General features: G+C 37.3%; 1 protein-coding gene and 1 non-coding gene across 2 annotated transcripts; both read right to left on the reverse strand.

Annotated features, from left to right (window-relative positions):
* Positions 1-472: 472 nt before the first annotated feature.
* RIOK2 (RIO kinase 2) lies at positions 473-20,931 on the reverse strand. Its single transcript, XM_055298918.2, has 10 exons — positions 20,258-20,931; positions 16,207-16,345; positions 15,136-15,252; positions 14,529-14,704; positions 10,584-10,672; positions 8,802-8,993; positions 6,356-6,448; positions 5,003-5,527; positions 2,581-2,677; positions 473-770 (listed from the first exon to the last, which is right to left on the reverse strand). The coding sequence occupies exons 1-10, from the start codon at positions 20,321-20,323 to the stop codon at positions 606-608; spliced, it is 1,659 nt and encodes a 552-aa protein (XP_055154893.1). The 5' UTR covers positions 20,324-20,931; the 3' UTR covers positions 473-605.
* Positions 13,362-13,525, reverse strand: LOC129457956 (U1 spliceosomal RNA). The gene has a single exon (XR_008649484.1). It is a non-coding gene; the product is annotated as a U1 spliceosomal RNA (small nuclear RNA).
* Positions 20,932-22,280: the final 1,349 nt, after the last annotated feature.

Genomic DNA, 22,280 nt, shown 5'->3' on the forward strand with positions numbered 1-22,280 from the left:
TAAAAATTGTGGTAGACTATCTCAAGTAAGTTTCCATTCTCATGACCATATTACCAATGTAAGTGGCACAGAACAGATTATTAATCAACTAATTAAGCAAATTATGCATTACTGGCTTATCTTTACTTCCAAAGGCTTATCTTTACTTCTAAAGAAAAATAAGGCAGTGAATTTCTCCAGCTGCCAAATGAAATGCAATGAAGTTGTCAGCAGAATTTCAGAATCATTATAATGATTCTAATAGCTATGTTTTATTGAATGCTTATAATGTGCTAAATATTATTCTAATTGCTTTATGTGTCTTGTATCATATAATCCTCAACAAACAGAAAACAGTGTTAGATTTTTAAAAATATGCAAATATGTCTAATAAAGTTATTTATTTAACTTTAGTTACCCAAATTACTTTGAAAAAAATGGACTGCTTTGGCAGGTAATTATTCTTTGCAAGACACATACTGAATGACCCAAATTTATAGATGAAAGAGGGTTTATTTATTTATTAATATATGATAGCCTTGGCTCAGAAAAGACAAATGAGGGCTCAAAAAGGAATTACAGTAACTTTAAAAAATATATTAAACATATCCAAGATCCTAAATATATTATTCTCCCCAAAAGCTAGCTGCTTCCAAACTTGATTTGATATTTTGCATGTTTTCCCTACGTTGCTTGGTAAATATATTTGCTTCTCCTTTCTGCAATCGACGTCTGACAGCTGATTTTTGCTGTTTTGTCAATTGACGTTTCACCTTCTGTTTCACCAGTTCCTGGAAAGATTTCATAAATTAGTATTACTGATAATGAACCATTTCAAAAAGTACACTGCTAATATCTTTTCTATTTATATATTGACACCAAGAATTTTTAAGATTCCAAACACTGACAGTACTATATAGAAACTGTTATATAGGAGAAATTAAATTCCAAACAGAAATACAGATTATATAGCAAAAAATATAGTGTACAGGCAGAATTTTTAAAAAATTACCATAGTGCCACCTAGTGTCCATCATGAAAACTGATGGAAAAAACAAGATGAAAACTGCTTGTTCCTCTGCTTTTTAGGTTAAAAGTAGGCTTCTGTAAGTAGGTTTTGTAATAGAAAATTATTCTTGAAAGCATTCAGTATTGCTGAATATATCCAAGAATGCCTTCACAGTTTCAGCTGTAGAAATGACCTGATGGTAGCAATCACCCATGGAAAAGTCTTCATTTGTCTTTTGATCATAAATTCAAGTTACTTATTAGTTAAGATACACTGTGCATGTCATATGACTTACAAGATGAATAAGAAATGTGAAATACTCAGTTCACAATGACCTTTTCTTTCTCTGAAGCACTACAGTCTGTTATTTAATAACTGTATATAACCTTGTATCATTCCACTTGTCTCCTAAAAAAGAAGATTGCTGCAAAACTCTGCAAAGCCAGGAACAAGGGTCTTCTTTTTTTTTTGAGACAGGGTCTTGCTGTGTTGCCCAGGTTGGAGTGCAGTGGCAGGAACACAGTTCATGGTGGCTGCAACCTCCTGGGCTTGAGTGATCTTTCTGCCTCAGCCTCCTGAGTAGCTGGGAACACAGGTGTACACCACTACACCTGGCTAATTTTTAAATTTTTTGTAGACAGGAGTCTTGCTAGGTTGCCCAGGCTGGCCTGAAACTCTTGGGTTCAAGCGATCCTTCCACCTTGGCCTCCCAAAGTGCTGGGATCACAGGTCTGAGCCCCTATGCCTGGCCAAATTTGTACTTATATCCAAGTACAAATGGCTGGGCGCAGTGGCTCACGCCTGAAATCCCAGCACTTTGGGAGGCTGAGGTGGGCAGATCACCTGAGGTCAGGAGTTCGAGACCAGCCTGGCCAACATGGTGAAACCCTGTCTCTACTAAAAATACAAAAATTAGCCAGCTGTGGTGGTGGGCACCTGTAATCCAAGCTACTCGGGAGGCTGAGGCAGGAGAATTGCTTGAACCCAGGAGACGGAGGTTGCAGTGGGCTGAGATCACGCCACTGCACTCCGGCCTGGATGACAAGGGCAAAACTCCATCTCAAAAAACAAAAACAAAAACAAAAAACAACAACAATAAAATTTTATACCATTAACATGTACGTCCAAGTGTCTGAGGCTGTCTTACACACCTTATAATCCTCACAGTGACCAAGCTCTTAATCTTCAGCTCATATGAATGACTCATCCATCTCAAACCTGATCAATTTATCAAGTGACCTACATTAATTTTTTGAAAGTCATCAGTTTGTATTCTAAGAAAAAATTACTTGAAATTTAGTCAACAGGCTGCCTAAAATCAGGACAATTGAAAAAGAAGGTATTTTGAGTTTTACCAACAAAAAGTCATTTGGCCTTCATTTTACACATAATGGTGGCAGGACACAACTGCCACATCCTTTGAGAAACATTCATTTATTAAAATCAAAGAAAGTACCGGTTTCAAGACAAATCAAAAAGCAATCAACAGAAGTCTGTACCTGAAAGGCATACATTATTGTTTAATGAGACAAGGCAATCAGATCACAGTAGTGATCTAATAAACATTCAGTACATGTTGAATGACTACTTACTGGAGGAATTGTTGAACAGCTTACAACGCTGCCTGAAGAAGTGATACTCACAGTTCTTGTTCTATACTGATTCATAGCTCCCACAGTTTCTTCATCTCTAAAATTAAAAAACCCACAATTTATCTAGTTAATTTGTATAATGTAATGAATCCCATTTGATTAATTTATATTATTTTTTGCATGCAGCAAAACTGAAGACATAAAATACTTCAGAAAGATCATTATATTTTAAAATTTCTGTAAAGATAAAACTACCTACTGTTAAGTTCTATATATTAACAATTTTCATTTTCCAGCATTTTGTTAGTCACTATCAAAATTTAAAAACAGTAGAATGCTTTAGCCATTGAAATTTATCACCTCCCCACAATTCATCTTCCCTTTTCTAATAATCCTCTCGTCTTCTTTCACTGAACTATATAAATCTGTTTCTCCCTATCTAAATTTTTGACTTTTTCCACCTTCACAAACAGAAGGTATAATGGAAACAGACAGTACTCATTATAGTCAGCTCCACAAGGGTAGGAAAATCTGCAACCTAGAGACTAATGTTTTTCACATGGCTCAAAGTTTCAATATATGCAATGTATAAAAACTCAGACAATATTAACTCCTAACAGTTAATATTTTTCAGCAACATCTGTTCTGCTTTTACTTTGAATAGAAGTTTTGCCCAGCATGTATCCAGAGTGAGAACAAAATTATTGTTCCCATTCTGAGTTTAAAAGACCATTTAATTCTATATAGGTTTTCTTCTATCACTGGGATGGTTAATTTTATATGTTAAAACTTGACTGGGCCTCAGGGTGCCATATATTTGGTTAAACATTAACTTGGGTGTGTCTTTGAGGGCGTTTCTGAATCAATAAACTGAGTATAGCAGATTGCCCTCCCCAGTGTGGGTGGACCTCATCCAATCCATTGAAGGCCTGATCAGAACAAAAAGGCAAAGAGAGAACTGTCTTTGAATTGGGACATGGGACCTCTCCTTTCTTTGGATGTGGACTGGAACTTTTATGCTATTGTCTCTTCTGGTTCTTAGCTCTTTGCATTTGGACTGGAACTGTACCATGGGCTCTCCTTGGTCTATATAGCTTGTTGACTACAGATCTTGGGACTTCTCAGCCTCCATAACCCCATGGGCTAATTCCTTGTAATAAATCTATTTATTTATTTTGTTTCTTAGAAGAATCCAGTCTAATACAATCACTTACTCAAAATCCTGAGCCTCTGTCACCCCTGACTCTTTTCCTTTTAAGCTTCTGATTTAATTTTCCAAGTTTATTATTTAAATGGCAGTAGCCCTGTGACACAGATACACAGCTATATGAAAAAGGAACAAAATTCTCATGTTTTGCTTCAGGAACAAAACTGTAAAGATAAAGGTAGGCTTAAGATATAAGCCCAAACATGTACTGAAAAATGTTTAATAAATGTATTGCTGAACTAATTTTAATTGTTATATTACTACTTTGAAATAAATAAAACCAATATTTCATTTAACTACAGTTTGATTCTGAATAAGCAATCCCAAATCCAACAATTAAGTTTTAGAACTTTTCCTCATCTAAGCTGAGCCTGATTAATATTTACAAAAAAAAAAAAAAAATTCTTAAAAGAAAACATACTATCATTAGATAATTTTAACTACACATGAAGAAAGGATAGAAGGCTCAAGGTACTAGAGAAAATTCACTGCAGATGTTTCATATAGAAAGTACATTTATTTCATGTTTTAATATTTACATGCCTTTACATAACTCAAACACACATCAGATGTGTAATTAGGAAAATATATGAGGAATAACTCATCCATCTAAAACCTGATCAATGTATCCAGAGACCTGCAATAATTTTAAAATCATCAGTTTGTATATATATATATATTTTTTTGAGACGGAGTTTTTTGCTCGTCACCCAGGCTGGAGTGCAGTGGCACGATCTTTGGCTTACTGCAACCTCTGCCTCCCAGGTTCAAGTGATTCTCCTGCCTCAATCTCCCAAGTAGCTGGGATTACAGGCACAGGCCACCATGCCCGGCTAATTTTTATATTTTTAGTACAGACAGGGTTTTGCCATGTTGGCCAGGCTGGTCTCAAACTCCTGACCTCAGGTGATCTGCCTGCCTTGGCCTCCCAAAATGCTGAGATTACAGGCATGAGCCACTGTGCCCAGCCATCAGTTTGTATTTTAAGGCAGAATTACTTGAAATTTAGTCAACAGGCTGCCTAGGATCAGGTCAATTGAAAAGGAAGCTATTTTGAGTTTTTAACAACAAAAAATTATTTGGCTTTCATTTTATACATCAAGGTGGCAGAATACAATTCTGCCACATCATTTGAAAAAAACATTCCTTTACTAGAATCTAACAAAGTATCAGTCTTGAGACTAAAGTTAAAAAGCAATCGACAGAAGTCTATACCTGAAAGGCCTGAATTCTCTATTTAATGACGACAAGGCAGTTAGATGAGGGCATTCATCTTCATACTCGTCAGAGCCAGCAGGGACTCCTCCTTGCACTCTCTGAGCATCTTGCCTGTTGTCATTTTCAGTTCTGTTTTTCTCCTCAGAAAATTCAGTTACAGAGTTGTTTTCAACAACCTGCCCTTTTATTTCTTCTAAAGCTTGATTGAATTCAGTCATTTCAAAACTCTGTGCATCAGCACTGTCTTCTGATAAACTGTCTTCCTTTATTTGTTCAGGGTCTCCAGATGATCTGCAATAGCAGCCCTCTGATTCTTCTAGACAGTTCCGTTCACTTTCATTTTCCGACCTATAAACCTCTGCTTTTTCTGCCACTTCTCCATCTGAAAATGAGAATTCAGATCCCTCTTTTGTTTCAATATTTTTATCATCTGGACCTAATGGATGAAGCAGTTCATCATCTGCCTGCATTTCCTTTGTGTAGCCACTGGCAGAAACCTCCACATCAAGAGTGTCTTCCCTCCTAGAAAAAAAAGGTGTCAAGCATAGAAAGAGAGAAAAAATGTTTATCTAAGAGGAGCAAATATCTACTACTCTGATAAATTATGATTCAAGTGAGTTTAATAGGTTATATGTTAAAAATAAATTTTCCTTCCCTAAAATGTAGTATTTAAATGACACAGGTATACAAATATGAAAAGTATATGCTGGCTGTCATTTTAAGAATAAAATAACTGAAAAGCAACAATATAAATAAAAAGGTTATAAAAACCTCAGCTTATGTTTATTAACTTTGTAAATTAACTTTCAAAGGGGGCTAAGGATTTCCTTCAGATTATGACTCATCCCAGATCAGAAAATATCTTAAGTGTATAAAATAAATATGAGAAAACTGAGCTTTGAGAATGCACACAATAGTTGTGTCTTGAGAATCAATTAAAGATACCTCCTGGTCCTGATAAAGGAAAAACACAAATTTCAATGAATGTTTGGTGTTATTCCTTATGAATGAGTTACTCAAATAGCATCCAAAATAGAATAAAAGTTCTTGAATTTATAAGAATCTAGACATGTCCCCTTCCTAAAATTCAATAGCAGTGCCTTAATGGACCAAATGCAGGTATTTTCAAGTTTTTTTAAGTTTCAGTTGTGTACTACAGAGCAATGACATCTGTGTATGCAGGTATTTTCAACTTTTTAAGTTTCAGTTATGTACTACAGAGCAATGACATCTAACAGTGATTACGTGTCAAAATTTGGAAAGTTTTTTAGATGAAAATGTTAATTTTTAGAAATACACAGACCAGATATTTAAACTGTTCTATTATGTAAAGCAATGGGGAGTACAAACCTGATATCCTTAAAGGTTGGAAAAAGCTCACTTTCGTAGCTGAAACGTTTCATGAAGAAATCTCTAATGCATTTAACATCTCTATCAAAATACCTGCAAAAGCAAGAATCATTTATGATATAGTCTTTATTGCTCCTTTTTCCTTATTAGCCAATGACAATATACTTATTGGTTAATGGTACTGCTGCTCCTTACACAAGGAGATAAAAGATGTTACACAAAAGAAAAAAAGATACAAATGAGTTACCAGTGTGTTTGAAAAACTAAAATCCAAGGAAATCTCAAGGATATAAGCTGTCAATGCCATGCAGTTCCTACGGTTAGGAAAGTCAAGGTTTTCTCGTAGTTACTGGTATATAGTTAGATACACTACGGAAAGATGAATGTGAACCCCAGGAAATAAGATAATGGGCCTATGGTTTGGGGATAGGTTTCCACTTAATTCTGTTCTTCCTGAGTCTGGCTATGCTTCCCATCAGCAACACTCACTAGAACCCCTAGCCAACTGAAAGATCTGAAGATAAAAAGATATTAATTTTAAATAGTTAAGTTTGGAGACTACTGAATTATGTTTATGTATCTTTGTTATCCATTAGCGGATTTGCAATAACACCCAGAGGGATAAATAATGCTACAGCCTATAAAAATAATCTGACGACATGTTAATCTGGATCAAAAGTAGAATAATTTCTGAATACCAGGCTGCCTTTTTGGGCCACCATAAAGCAGCAAAAATGGATTCAGTTCTCTAGAAGATTTCCAGACAAGGGAGAATTAAGGACAGGATAATGCGGAATTGACTATCTCTTTGAGAAAGATGAAGTTTGGAAATAGGAAGATAATGCCTCTCCTCTTTGCTCACAGGGTACTCTGGGAAAAATACTAATATATTTTAAAAAGACTATTTTATATATGTTTACATCCCTACGAGACAGTAACATCTTCTAAAGCATATATAGGGCTTATTTATATCTCCATCTCCAGCAATTAGCACAGCTCCTTGGCCCCAGTACTGGTTCATAAAAATTGAAATTAAATCACAATGTCTCTCCATAGAACGATGCAACCTAAACCTAGAATGTCATAATCTGTCACACTCTGGAGGCTCCTAGATGTTCCTTTATTGTGTGACTATGTTACTCCTTATTAATAAAAATGGTGATTAGTCATCATCCAAAGAGTACTGACCACCCAAGTGCCAGGCATTAATCTTTTAGTATTATTTTGTTGAAAACATTTAAAAAATTTATTTTCAAATGACATTTATTTCTGTAGCATAAGTATAGACATTTTCTACTGGAAACCAGGATGAAGAGACGCTTCACTTAACAAAACTACTTCAAGCTCAATCTCTGGAAGAATTAATATACTCTACTATATAAGTGATACTAGTTGTTAGTTTAGGAAAAAGAAGTTTCTCATAAAGCTTGGAACAGAAAGAAAAAAAATCCTTAGTTACACTCAATTGAATCATGAACCACAAGCAAATAAAGGATAAGGTCCTATTTCATGACTTGGCTGGTTTGGTTTAAATAAGTAATGTGAATATGATTATCGCAGTATATCATGATTCTTCACTGTGTCAGAGATAAAGTTTTATGTTAATTTTTTTCTAATAAATAAAGCTAAAAGTGACAAGAGGTAATTATCACTGGTTTGACAACTGAGTCCAGTCCAAAACCACAACTTTTATTCAGATCATCGAGATTACTGAGTTATACTTGGTGAATCTCTCTTGGAGGCAATCATGGAACAGCAAGAAAAAGGGAAAGACAAAAGTGGTTCTAGGGTTCCCCACTACACTCCCTACTGTTACCTGTTTTAACAATTGGTCTTCTATCTAAAAATCTGTTTGAACAAAGGGTTCCATGGCTAAGAAAATTGGACTTTTGAACGTCTGTCAATTTACAACAGAGAAATTCAAATTCTTATGGGGAAAACTCTAGTAGTTATACTTTAATAAAAAAACAAATTTTTATAACGTTAACACTAGCCACTTCAAACCAGTGACTGACCTAAATAATAGTATCACAAAATTGAAAAATTATGAAAAAATGATTATATTCTAAACAAACACACCCACATCCAGAATCAATAATAGCATGTACGGGCCGGGCACGATGGCTCACCCGTGTAATCCCAGCACTTTGGGAGGCCGAGGCGGGTGGATCATCTGAGGTCAGGAGTTCAAGACCAGCCTGACCAACATGGAGAAACCCCATCTCTACTAAAAAAAAAAAAAATACAAAAAATTAGCCAGGCTTGGTGGTGCATGTCTGTAATCCCAGCTCCTCCGGAAGCTAAGGCAGGAGAATCGCTTGAAGCCGGGAGGGGAAGTTGCAGTGAGCCGAGATCGCGCCATTGCACTCCAGCTTGGGCAACAAGCAAAACTCCGTCTCCAAAAAAAATAAAATAAAATAAAAATAAAAAAATAGCATGTACCTACCACTCAGCATTGGGATGAGAAGTTGAAACCATCTGTGGAAAATCAATCATGGTGATATGGTCATTTTCATCCAAAATGAGATTAAATTCATTAAAATCTCCATGAATCAGCCCATGATTTGCAAGTTTGACAATTAGTTCCATAGCTTCATCATATACTGATGCAGGATCTTCAACATGGTGTATCTGACATCTGAAAGTATTTTAAGCATGAAAATAGGTTATTTGTATTCGTTTATGGTTTTAACGAAAGTATGTATGCATGTGAACATATATATTATTTCCATGCCCTGTCTCCCCAGCAGCTTTCTTCTCATTCCCATCAGCACACAGATATATTTCCACCTATTAAAAAAAAATGGCCACACTGCTTCAATTCTGTATCTCTTTTCTACTATTACCTTTCTTTGATCTTTATAGCCAAACTTGTCTACATGTGCTTTTCCAATTTGTTTCCTCCTACTCTCTGATACCATTTCAAACAGGCTTTCATCCACCTCATTTCAATAGCCCTTGTTGAGACTACAATGACTTCAATGTTGCTAAATCCAAAGGTCAATTCTTAGTCTTCATCATATGTGGTCTGTCAGTTGACCTCTTTGAACATTTTCTTCACTTAACTCTTGGGACACCATTCTCTCCAGGTGTTCTTCCTTCCTCATAGATCATACCTTCTTAGTCTTTTCTATTTGTACTTCATCTTCTTCCTTGACCTCTAAATTTTGGAGTTCCTCAAAGGTCAATCCTATGACCTTTTATTTTCTCTTATTTAGACTCACTCTTGGTGATCTCATCTGGGTTAATGGTTTAAATACCACATATATACTGATTTTAATGTAGACTTCTCTAACTCCCAGGCATCTCAAACTCAGCATGTCCAAAATGGAATCTCTGATTCTGTCCCACCCTCCAACTCCAAAACGCTGTTCCTGTAGCTTTCCTGTTTCTGTACGTGGTAGCTTTCTCCCTCCAGTTAATTTGCTACTCAGGTGAAAAACCTTGGTGTCACCATTGACTCATCCCTTCCTTCACATCCATATCCAATCCCAAATCATGCTGGTTCAACCTGCAGAACACATTCAGAATCTGACCACTTTTCATCACCTTCACAACCATCACTGTAATCAGAATTACAACCATTTCTTGCCTAGATTGTTGTAATAGCCTCTTAATTTGTCTTCCTAATTCTTTGTCTCCCCAGAGTCTATTAATTCAGCAAGCAGAGTGAACCTCTGAAAACACTGAGATCATTGATTGATGAGATCACATCTCTTCTCTGCTCAAAATACTCCCACTCCAATAGCTGCTAATCTGAATCAAAATTTGATGAGGTTTCACCTTATTAGTGAGACTTTTCTTGACCACCCTACATAAAACAGTAGTCTCCTGTCCCGTTAGTACTTCCTATCTCCCTTACTCTGCTTTTTTTTATCCATAGTACTTACTAACAATTGATATACATTTCCTTTAGTTATTTATTGCACATCTCCTTCCATCAGAATGTAAATTCCATGAGGGTAGGGACTTTGTTTTGTTCACTGCTGAGATTAAAAGTGCCTGGCACCTAACAGTCTCTTAATATTGAGTGAATGAATGAATCACAGAGATTACAAAGTTCATATTGTCAGAATGAAACTGGGTTTTTGTCTTTGAGTCTATTCCTTTAAATCAATTTTAACCTCCCAGAGGCAACATTTCATTAACTAAAAAAAATTTTATTAAAAACCCTGAAACTTAAATTCATTTATCAGGATTCATGGCTTTAAGAATAATGAATACTTACAGTGGATAACCATTTATGAGTTCCATGACCACTGCATGACGATTGTAATCAATTGGCTTTGGAACTGGAAATTTCCTCTCATACAATGCCTAAAATGTTGCAAAACAGGTGTAAGCTAATGAACAGGTCATTACTCTTTAAAGAACAATAAAAGTACATATACCTTTCTACAACCAGAAAAGAAACACACAAATCTTTATAAAATTATAGTTAACACATGGTTATTTATGCATAGCTTATCTATTCACTGCACAGAATTAGCCATACATAAAAAGCAAATTTTAAACAAAAGTTTGAATTCACTTTTCCACCAAAAATGAACATTTACAAAATGTTATGCACTGTGCTGGGGTTACAAAAATGAGTGTTAAAAAGTTTCTAAACACTCTAAAATTAGTGTTAAAAAGCCCTCAAGAAGCTTACAGTCTCTTAGGGTATATCCTTTCCTATTTTGTAAGTCTCTGACATTTGTTGAAATGTGCTCGAAATATTTAAATTGGAAACAAATTGTAATTTAGGAAATACTCGTCTTCTGACGTATTAGGAAATGAGGCATTCTAAAAGATCAGACATTTTGGTTTATAGGGCACCGACCTTTTTCTCCAGGCCACAATATGCAATATAAATCTATTATGTGAAAAACATACACTGTTGTAGTCTGATTCAAATGTTAAGACTCTCCATACATCTTTTCCCCTATGCTTATTGTCTTCGATCTTACTGTTTACAAAGCCCTGTTATTACTTTCTTTAAAATACCTTAGATTTATGCCCTTTGACATTTAGAATGCTAGTATTAGGAATGGCAAAAACTGCAATTACTTTTGCACCAACTTATACCTGTAAGGAGGCATATACCTCATTACTCCACAAGTGTTCTAGCTCTTGCCATTGTATCTAACCTGTACTATGTACCAATACCAGACTAACCTGCTGATGTTAATACTCCATTTAAAAATATATACATTGGGATGGGCACGGTGTCTCACGTCTGTAATCCCAGCAATTTGGGAGGCCGAGGCGGGTGGATCAGTTGAGGTCAGGAGGTCGACACCAGCCTGCCAGCATGGTGAAACCCCATCTCTACTAAAAATACAAAAAAATTAGCCAGGCGTGGTGGCACATGCCTGTAGTCCCAGCTACCTGGGAGGCTGAGGCAGAAGAGTCGCTTGAACCCGCGAGGCAGAGGTTGCAGTGAGTTGATATCATGCCACTGCACTCTAGCCTGGGCGACAGAGCAAGACTACATCTCAAAAAAAAAATTTTTTTTACATTGGCTGTAAATATTCTTTTCAGTTTGAACAACTTTTCTTGGTTTTCAAAACTCTTTAATCCACCTGTATAGTCCTAGTTTTCCCAATATTCTCTCCAATACACACCGAGAAACGCAGTCAGGACAGTCACCTCAGTGTCACCTGAACACAGGGCTCACATAGATTCATGTCATTGCCCATACCACTTCTCTGCCAAAATGCACTGTCTTAGGGTCAAATAATATCCAAGCTTCATGGCTCCACTGAGCTCCACTCATTACCTGAAACCTCCTCCATCAACTATTCTATCACTTACTGAAGTTTCTCTAAATTCAGTATATAATTAAAAAAAAAAAAATTGTTCTTAGGCTTGCAGTGGTGGCTCACGCTTATAACTCCGGTACTTTGAGGGGCCGAGGTGGGTGAATCTCTTGAGGCCAGGAGTTTGAGAGCAGCCTGGGCAACACAGCAAGATCCTGTCTCTACAAAGCAGGCATGGTAGCACAGGCCTGTGATCCTAGATACTTGGGAGGCTGAGGTGGGAGGATGGCTTGAGCCCAGGAGGTTGGGGCTGCAGTGAGCCATGATTGTGCCATTGCACTCCAGCCTGGGAGACAGAGTGAGACCTTGTCTCGAAAATAAATAAATAAATAAATAAAAGGTTCTGTTTCACGTGTGTTTGTGTTATCTTCTCAACTTTAAGACACAGATTGTACTGGTTATTTCTTTGGCATCCACTCCTTCACCCTACACTACCCCAGCAATTAATTTCAAAAGGTTGTCTATTGCTTACCTTCTGTGAACAAGAACCAAACTACTTTCCACTTCCCAGATATTTTTCTTTGCTTTGTTTTTAAATACTTTTTTTCAATGTAGCCCATTTTGAGCATACCTAGACAGATCAATAGCACGTGATAAACTTAAAGAAAAAAACTTGTGCTATCGCCTAGACCTCATGCTATAGCCCAATCTTTATCTTCTTGTTCCTCTCTTATGAAAAATAAATATATTTAAGGAGTGCATTTATGTGCAACCAGATTCCATTCCTATACCTTCAATATAAATACCCTGAAAAATACCTACTACACTTTTGGGAAAATGTTTAAATGATCCCTACCAAGCTGCTCATTTACTGACTGAATATTACAAGATACAAACTATTAGTATAAGACAAGAAGTACATTGACATGTATGGTATCAAGTATTACTAATTTATACTGCCTTAAGAAATCTCCCATGATTAGTGAAAAATTTAAGTATATAACCCACTGAAAGAACAAGCTGAATCCTCAAGAAACAGGTGTTCACACACTGTAACAATCTTCAATTCAAATTGTTTTGAAAAATGAAGATAAACTATGACAAATCCTACTGGCAGAATTATAAAAACACAATTATTACCTTTTGTTTAACTTAGTTATTGTTGGATATATTTAATTTGGATATTATTATATTTAACAAATCTATGCTGAACTTAATTTTGAAGGCAAAAAGTTAAAAATAAAGGATTTTTTTTTTTTTAATGTCAGGGGACAGTACAAATGTAGTCCACCAGTGCCACAAAATATGCAGTCAAGTTCCAGTATTTGGGGAAACTGCAGGGGTCAGCACACCTGAAGTGCAATGAATAGGCCTAACCCTGAGAAAACCATCTTTGAGATTTTGACATTTCATCTGCCAGGTTAAGCATTTTTTTTCTATTTGTATAAATGTATGAGGTCCATGTAACATTTTGTTAAGTATATATGAGTAGTGATCAAGTCAGGTTATTTAGTGTGTTCATCTCCTGAGTACAATACATTTTGTTTACTATAGTCACCCTACTCTGCTATCAAACATTGAATGTATTCCTTCTAATTGTATGTTTGTACCGTTTAACCCACTTCTCTTCATCCTTACTTCTTAAAAACTAAAGATTTTTACCTTTTTTGTTTTTTGAGATAGAGTCTTGCTCTGTCGCCCAGGCTTGAGTGCAGTGGCACAATCTTCACTCACTGCAACCTCTGCTTCCTGGGTTCAAGTGATTTTCCTGCCTCAGTCTCCCAAGTAGCTAGGATTACAGGTGCCCACCACCATGCCTGGCTAATTCTTGTATTTTTAGTAGGGATGGGGTTTCACCTTGTTGGCCAGGCTGGGCTCCTTACCTCAAGTAATCCGCCCACCTCGGCTTCCCAAAGTGCTGGTATTATAGGCATGAACCACTGCGCCCAGCCAATTTTTACCATTTTTAATATACATATAAATCTATAAATGTTTGTTCCCTTATGTGAAACAAAAAACTAGCCAACTTATCTGAGACACTAAGGTTTCTACAGATGATAATTACCTAGTGTTTTCAATTAGAAACAGACATATGTATAGTTACATATATTGAATAGATATATATACATCTACACATACATATTTGTGAGGTAACAGCATCATTAATTATTTTTGGCTCTTTCATCTTGTCAGCATTATAGAATGTGTGGCCCTTATGCATTAGTAACAATTTAAAATACCTTAACATAGAAGGAAATCACTTAAAAGAGCCCAAATAATCAACAGAGTTATTTAGGATTGAGTCTGTCTGTAGGAATTGAGTCTAAGGTGAGAGAGATGTGGGGACAACAGAATCACACTTGTCATTAAGGCCTTTGAGACACATGTATTATTTGGCTAAAAAATGCATGACTATAAAATAAAATAAATACCTTCATATAGGCAAATTCCTTCATGGCAGAGAGACGAGATAAATAAAGCCAAGACACATTGTGCCTATGTTTATGATAATCACGTTTGTTTTTCAGATTTCGAAACGAGGTTCTTCCTAGTCTGTGAAGCTTTAATGCAAATTGTTGTCCTTCTTCATTTGCAACAATGTAAATATCTAGAGACAAAATTTCAAAAACCATTATTACACGTTTATTCCAATCAGTTAAAACAATTCTAACTTCTCTAATTTTCTTTGTATCAAAAATGTCATTTTTCCTAATAGATTGAGTATCCCTCCTTATCCAAAACCTTCAGACCAGAAGTGTTTTGAATTTTGGATTCTGGTATATTTGCACATAAATAATGAGATATCTTGGGAGTTATTAGAAGAAAATTAATTCCTGGTATAAATGAATTTTCAGTGATAGACTTTCAGAGAAATAATAACCTACTAATTAAGGGCACCTTCTGATTTGTATTGCTTCCAATCAACTTTCCAACTTACTGTTTAGTTAGAAAAAAGGGAAAATTAAAAGAGGAAAGGTTTCTGAAGGGAAAACAAACTAAAGCAAAGAAAATACTTTGTACAGTACTATTAGCACTTACCTGATTCTTTGCCAACACCCATCTGGTTTCCAACAGACTCAACCACTTGTCTAGAAGAAAGTGTTTTCAAAGCTAGGTAATCATATCCTGCATTTGTCAACCGATAGCCCTGGACAGCTAGACAAAAATCAAAGGATAAAGACTATATTTCAGTTACATTGTATAACCAAGTCACATAAGTTCAAGTCATAAGATCTTTCTTTAACAATAAAGTCTTCATTGGAAAAAGATAAACTGCCCAGGCTCACAAGCTTCCAATTTCTTCCTATAATCTGCATTTCTTCTCCAGTGTACTGATAATCAAAATGTGACCTACAGACAGGTCTATAAGTGTTTGTGACAAGATAAAAGGAGGAATTTCAGTTCAATTTATATATCAATTTGACCTAGAATTTACGTCTGTTTTTGTATATCCATTATCCATTTCATTTTTCTAGTAATTTTTTTTTGTATTTTATGAAAGTAAGGATCTGTGATAGGTTGGAAAAAACTAACCCCTCACCACAGATGGTTTCAGAAGTAATGATCTAGGGTATGACTGCTGATTGTATTTTCCAAAGATGGTAGCCACAATATCTCTATCCTATATGCTCTTCTGCAGTACCTACTTGCTTTTCATGCTTTTCTGCAGTACCTACATGCTCTTCATGCTCTTCTGCAGTACCTACATGCTTTTCTGCAGTACCTACATGCTCCTCTACAGTGCTCTACGTGCTCTTCTGCAGTACCCACGTGCTCTTCTGCAGTACTCTACGTGCTCTTCTGCAGTACCCACGTGCTCTTCTGCAGTACTCTACGTGCTCTTCTGCAGTACCTACATGCTCTTCTGCAGTACCTACATGCTCTTCTGCAGTACCTACATGTTCTTACTACTACTCTTTTTTCACCTCCTTTGATCTGGGTGTGCCCTGTGATTATTTTGACTAATAGGATATGGCCGAAGTGTGTTTTGTCAGTTCTTCGTCTAATGCTTTACTAGTCTGGCAACTTCTACGTCTTGACTTTTGGAACACTTGCTCTGGTGGAAACCAATTACCTGAAAAATCACAAATGGTGCCTCAAAATACTTACTTTTGGTACGCTCCCAAGCTATGAGTTTATGTTTCACTAATTCTCTTAAAACTTTATTACAGCCACCATGTTTAAGGCTGGCTATAGAAGCAATCAAACTGCCGGGAACAATTTCATGGTTCTTCATGCCCATTTCAACCTGAAATTAAAGGAATCTTTATATAATCATAATCAACACAAAGCCTTGTCTATCAAAACCCTGTGAAATTAACTTCTCCTTGAAACTTTCCCGACTATGCAGTTCTCCAACTAATTCTGAGACATAATCACTTCCGTCTCTGAAAATATTTTTAACTGCAATTTGAAATCTAATCACTGATATTTGTATTGGCTTTCCATTTCAAGAGTAGGAACTGTGAGTGCTAGACATACTGATGACATTTGGTCAATGCTAAAATACTTGATGACACCTAAACATTTGTCTTTAAAAACTACAGATGTGCCAAATATTTATTAAGCAGGTATTTAATGAGAAAGTACTACATGTAGGCATCGTAGAGGAGATATATATATATATATGAATGATAGACTGGATAAAGAAAATGTGGCACATATACACCATGGAATACTATGCAGCCATAAAAAAGGATGAGTTCATGTCCTTTGCAGGGACATGGATGAAGCTGGAAACCATCACTCTCAGCAAACTATCACAACGACAGAAAACCAAACACTGCATATTCTCACTCATAAGTGGGAGTTGAACAATAAGAACACATGGACACAGGAAGGGGAACATCACACACTGGGGCCTGTCGGGGGGTGGGGGGCTAGGGGAGGGATAGCATTAGGAGAAATACCTAATGTAGATGGGATGGGTTGATGGGTACAGCAAACCACTATGGCATGTGTATACCTATGTAAGAAACCTGCATGTTCTGCACATATACCCCAGAACTTAAAGTATTTTTTATATATATGTATATTTTATGTATTCCTCAGAGGTAAAAAGCATATATATATGTATATATGTGCATATATGTGTATATATATGTATATATATGTGTGTGTATATATATGTATGCATATATATATATACATATATATATATATATATATATATGTATATATATATGTGCTTTTTACCTCTAAGGAATTTTTATCTCATGATGGGAATTTTAAAAAATGGTATACATCTAAGTTTTTTAGAAGTTAAGAAGTGGTAAGTGCTTAAAAAGGTAGCTCAGGGCAGAATAAGAATACTTCTAGCTGAGGGATCAGTTCCAAGCAAGATGCAAAACCAGAGACTGACTTTTAAAAGATGTGGGCATACAGAGAAAACAGACAAAGGGATATTAGTGAAAGAAAAAGATTTGAAAATGGCACATATGCAAGAAAGTACTGACCACAGAGAATAGCTGAGTAGAGTGGCAGCGCAGATGGGATAGCATATAGAGTTCACGCAAACGCGGCTGGAAGATACTTCTAGGATAGAGAAGGCATTAAAATGTAGACCAAATAATTTTATATTTTATCCTGATGAAACAGGAAACCCTTAAAGATGTTTAGGCATGGGAGACACATGAACAGGGTTATTTTAAGGACATTAATGTACCAGGAATATGCAAATTAGCTTAGAGATGGCAAAATCTGACGGGGTACTCTGGAGAACTAAGACAGAAGTCCAGCTCAGAGGAAAGAGCAACCAGAACAGGGTAAGTGGTAGTGGTACTGGAAGGAAGGAATGAAAAATCTTTAGGAAGTACTATGGGAGAGCTTGGCAATTAGATGTGGAAGGGTAAAGGGAATGGAAAGCCACAATTGGAAATGAAGAGGAAAAGCAAGTTTTAAGATTTTATTATTATTTTTTTATAGAGCTCGGGAAAAGAGAAAGGGGATAGAAAAAAATTGAATTTGGTTTGAGCACTGAGAGTCAAATAAAAATGTTTAAAGGAAAACTGGAGGCCAGGTGCAGTGGCTCTCACCTGTAATCCCAGCATTTTGGGAGGCCAAGGTGGGTGGATCACGAGGTCAAGAGATTGAGACCATCCTGGCCAACATGGTGAAACCCCATCTCTACTAAAAATATAAAAATTAGCTGGGCATGGTGGTGTGTGCCTGTAGTCCCAGATACTTGGGAGGCTGAGGCAGAAGAATCGCTTGAACCCAGAAGGTGAAGGTTGCAGTGAGCTGAGATCGCGCCACTGCACTCCAGCCTGGCAACAGAACGAGAATCCGTCTCAAAAAAAAAAAAAAAAAAAAAAAAAAAGAAAAGAAAAAAGAGAGAAAATTGGAAAGGGGCCCATATTTAGGAATGAAGTTATAATTAGAAGGAAAAATTGTCAATTATTTTATAGAAGTGAGAGTTGAAGATGTGAAGTGGATGCTATCACTGAGCAAGAGATAATGGAAGAAAAGGAATGTTTGGGAACAGAATGCTGGGGCAAGTTCATATTGAAAGCTAAGGGCAGCTAGTCAAACAATGATTATTGATATAGGAGGAGCCAAAGAAATAAAAGGGAAGAGAGGCCCAAGAAAGGGTACCAACACTGGTGAGATTCAACTGAGACTGGAATGTCATATTTAATGACTAAGTCATTTCTTGGTGAGCTTTACAAATAATTTAAATATTGAAGCGCCAATCTTTTGGAATATAAATCTGGCATCATTTTGATGTCTCACCAAAACCTTAACTTTTAAATTTAACTTATTTTCCATGCTTTGTCTCTGCCTCCCCCATCCTCTAGCACTCTTACTTTTGATCCCTACTTCTGTCAGAGGCGTTAAGGAATGAGTGTGCTGAGAAAGCAGGAAAGTATCTTTCCGAAGTGACAGTAGGTTTTCATAGAGAAAGTCCAGCTGATTAGAAGAATCTACATGAGAGACAAAGTAAATATTGTCTTCCGAATTTCACACTGATTTTGCATTTGATAGTTTAATCCTTAAGTGCTATTTAAGATTAATTTTAAAAATCCAAAACTTGAAGCCTTAACATAATACAAGAACCGGTGTGACTCACATCGCATATCCTATTACATAATTACACAATATAGGTAGTCCTTATCATGGGGTTCACTCCTTACCAAAAGATAACGGCTCCTAAATAAATGTACTGCTTTACTGTACAAATGTCTTGATCTATATATTAATTTCTGTGCCATAAGACTGAGGCCATAAAATCAGATTTTGTTACTCCCCTGATTAAAAACATTGAGTGGTTACCCCCACATTCTTTACCAAGCCTCTGAGGCTCTGTAGTACATAACCTCTCACCTTTTTCCGCTACATCTCCAACCATTAGTGTGTGTCTCACTTTGCTCCAGCCACACTGGCCTTTCCTCTCTTCAAAGACTTTTCTGTCTCAAGGCCTTTGCACTTACTACTGCTGTTTCCTCTGCCTCCAACTCTTTCCAAGGACTTCACTGGGCTGTCTCCTTCTCACACAGCTCCTATTATTTCCCCATTCATTCTTCCATTTAGTGAATATTTATTCATTGTCTACCAAAGGCCAATAACTTGTGCCCCTCCTCTCCACCAGATACATATACTTTCTATGCCATTATCCTTTATCATTTTCATAGCATTTATCCATTATCCTATTTTTCGTTTACTTGATGATCTGTCTCTCTCCACTTGTCTGTTTGAACAAGTGAACCTCCTAATGTTGCTACTAAAAACCCGACAAATATGTGTTGACTGAATGCATCAGAAAGACTGCTATGCGACTGAGTCTGTTAGTAGGGAAGTCAATATTATCAAATCTCGAGGGGGGGGGGGCGCTTAAACCTTTCACAGCTGGTCAGAAACTCAGGATCAGAGAAGTTTCCAGGCCACAGAGATGCATGTGTTTCTCTTCAGCGTAAAGCGAATAGCAGCAGAAAAGAAGACAATTATTAGAAGACGGGACCTTTGCTCTATCTGGGGGAAGATAAGCTCCCAAACAAAACCTTTTTAAAAATCCGACTTTCTGATGCTCTCTTCTCCATTCCCAGCTTCTGCCACGTCCCGGGTCCCACAGCGTGCCTGCTCAGATCCCAGAAAACTTGCAGGAACAGGAAGAGATCACACAGTGGTAAGGGGCAAGGGAGAATAGGAACGGCGGGTTTCTTACCGCGGTCAAGACCCTGAAGTCATCTCGGCTCATGTAACGCAACTTGGCCACATTCACCTTCCCCATGGCGGCCCCAGTCCGAGCCCAGATGCCTCTCCCACAATAGCCGCAAAGCGTAAGGCAGGTCGTTATTCCGGCCTCCAAGCGCTTTACAGCGCCAGGTGGCTCGCGCACGCGCTGCGTCTTACTATAGGTCCTTGTTAATAGATAGAAGTGCTGTTCTCATTGGTATGGGAAAATAAAACTACTTGTATGTTTTATAAAGCACATAGTATGTAACAAGTGAACATTTTATTTTTGTGTAATTTTTGCATTGTGACTGAGTTGGCGGAGTGTAGATGTTCTCTACAATGTGCCATATTTTTTCCATATCTGTCAGGACTCGCTGCCTCAATGACACGTTCCGCCTCAGAGAGCAAAGTGGTTACTTAATGGGAGGAGCAAATTTTTTCCCGCAAACAACTTCTACTCTAGGCAAAGTGACTTCCAACAAGACAGGGGTAAAAGAACCTGAGCTAGAGTCCAGACAACCAAATCTGTTAAAGGTAAAGTGGACTGTAATCACACAAGCACGCCTTCTACTAATTGCGCCTGCTCCGGCAGCTCCGGAGGGCGTGGTTAATGGAACTCATGCGCTTGCTCAGTACTTCTCTTAAGTTGGTCCGGGAGGCTTCGGAGTGCGCCTGCGCTGTTTGGGGTAGGGGTTTAAGGTGACAAGTGGAGAGCGCGGCGGAAGTCCTTACCTCTCAGGGCGCGTTTCCAGAGGAAGTGGGGATTTGGATAGTTCGGGCTGACCTACGCGGATAGGACTTCGAGGGCCCAGGAGCGATTTAAGGATTTGAGAATAGTTACCCATACTGGCTCTGCAACTCCAGAGTGCAACTGTAAGCTAGTTGTACCCCGACAAAGAGGATGACTATGATCTGCCTTGTCTTTCCAGCTAGGATACGTTAGTGCTGTCAGCTCGCAGAATGGAAAAGGAAAAACAGCCTTCTATTCCCTCGATATTCAAGCCTTTGTCTGCTTTTTACTTGAATGCAGCATGTCTTTGATTAACCATATTCAACCAATGGACATCTCCATTTAAACGGAATTTTTCTTTCTGTGCTTACATGAAGGCATAGAAATGAATTACTTTTTTATTTTTGAGACAGAGCACGGCTCTGTCACCCAGGCTGAAGTACAGTGGCACGATCTTGGCTCACTGCAACCTCTGCCCCCCAGGTTCAAGGGATTCTTCTCCCTCAGCCTCCTAAGTAGCTGGGATTATAGGTGCACACCACCATGCCCTGCTAATTTTTTTATTTTTAGTAGAGACGGGGTTTCGCCCTGTTGGCCAGACTGGTTTCAAACTCCTGGCCTCAGGTGATCTGCCCCCCTCAGTCTCCCAAAGTGCTGGGATTACAGGCATGAGCCACCGCGCCTGGCCGAAAAGTTTTAAAAAACCAAGTGACTAACTTTATTTGTTAATAAAATTTACATACCAAGTTTATGGGGTACATGAGAAATTTTGTTACAAGTATTTAGGGTGTCTATCATCCAAATACAATATATTTTTGTCTAACTATAGTTACCCTACTCTACTATCAAACATTGAATATATTCCTTCTATCTGACTCCATGTTTGTAACCTTTAACCTACTCTCTTCATCCTGTTCCCACTCCCCTCATCTTTCCCAGTCTGTTATCTATCTTTCCACTCTCTACCTTCATGTGATCAAATTTTTTAGCTCCCACATATAAGTGAGAGCATGTGATATTTGTCTTTTTGTTCCTGGCTTATTTCCCTTAAGATAGTGACCTCCACCTCCATCCATGTTACTGCAAATGGCAAGATTTCATTTTTTATGTCTGAATAGTACTCCATTGTGTATATATACCACATTTTCTTTATCCATTTATCTGTTGATGGACACTTAGGTTGATTCCATAGCTTTGCTATTGTGAATAGTGCTGCGATAAACATGCAAGTGTAGGTATCCCTTTGATATACTGATTTCTTTCCTCTGGGTAGATACCCAAT

The sequence above is a fragment of the Symphalangus syndactylus genome, chromosome 11 (genome assembly GCF_028878055.3).
Source record: "Symphalangus syndactylus isolate Jambi chromosome 11, NHGRI_mSymSyn1-v2.1_pri, whole genome shotgun sequence".
NCBI classification, from domain to species: Eukaryota; Metazoa; Chordata; class Mammalia; order Primates; family Hylobatidae; genus Symphalangus; species Symphalangus syndactylus.

Excerpts from the sequence above, each read along its gene's own strand:
- RIOK2 (XM_055298918.2), bottom strand. The coding sequence starts at position 20,323 with ATGGGGAAGGTGAATGTGGCCAAGTTGCGTTACATGAGCCGAGATGAC. Across the intron at positions 8,994-10,583 it reads CTCATAAATGGTTATCCACT|ATGTCAGATACACCATGTTG; the intron begins GTAAGTATTCAT and ends AAATACTTTCAG. Across the intron at positions 6,449-8,801 it reads TCTCATCCCAATGCTGAGTG|GTATTTTGATAGAGATGTTA; the intron begins GTAGGTACATGC and ends TTGCTTTTGCAG.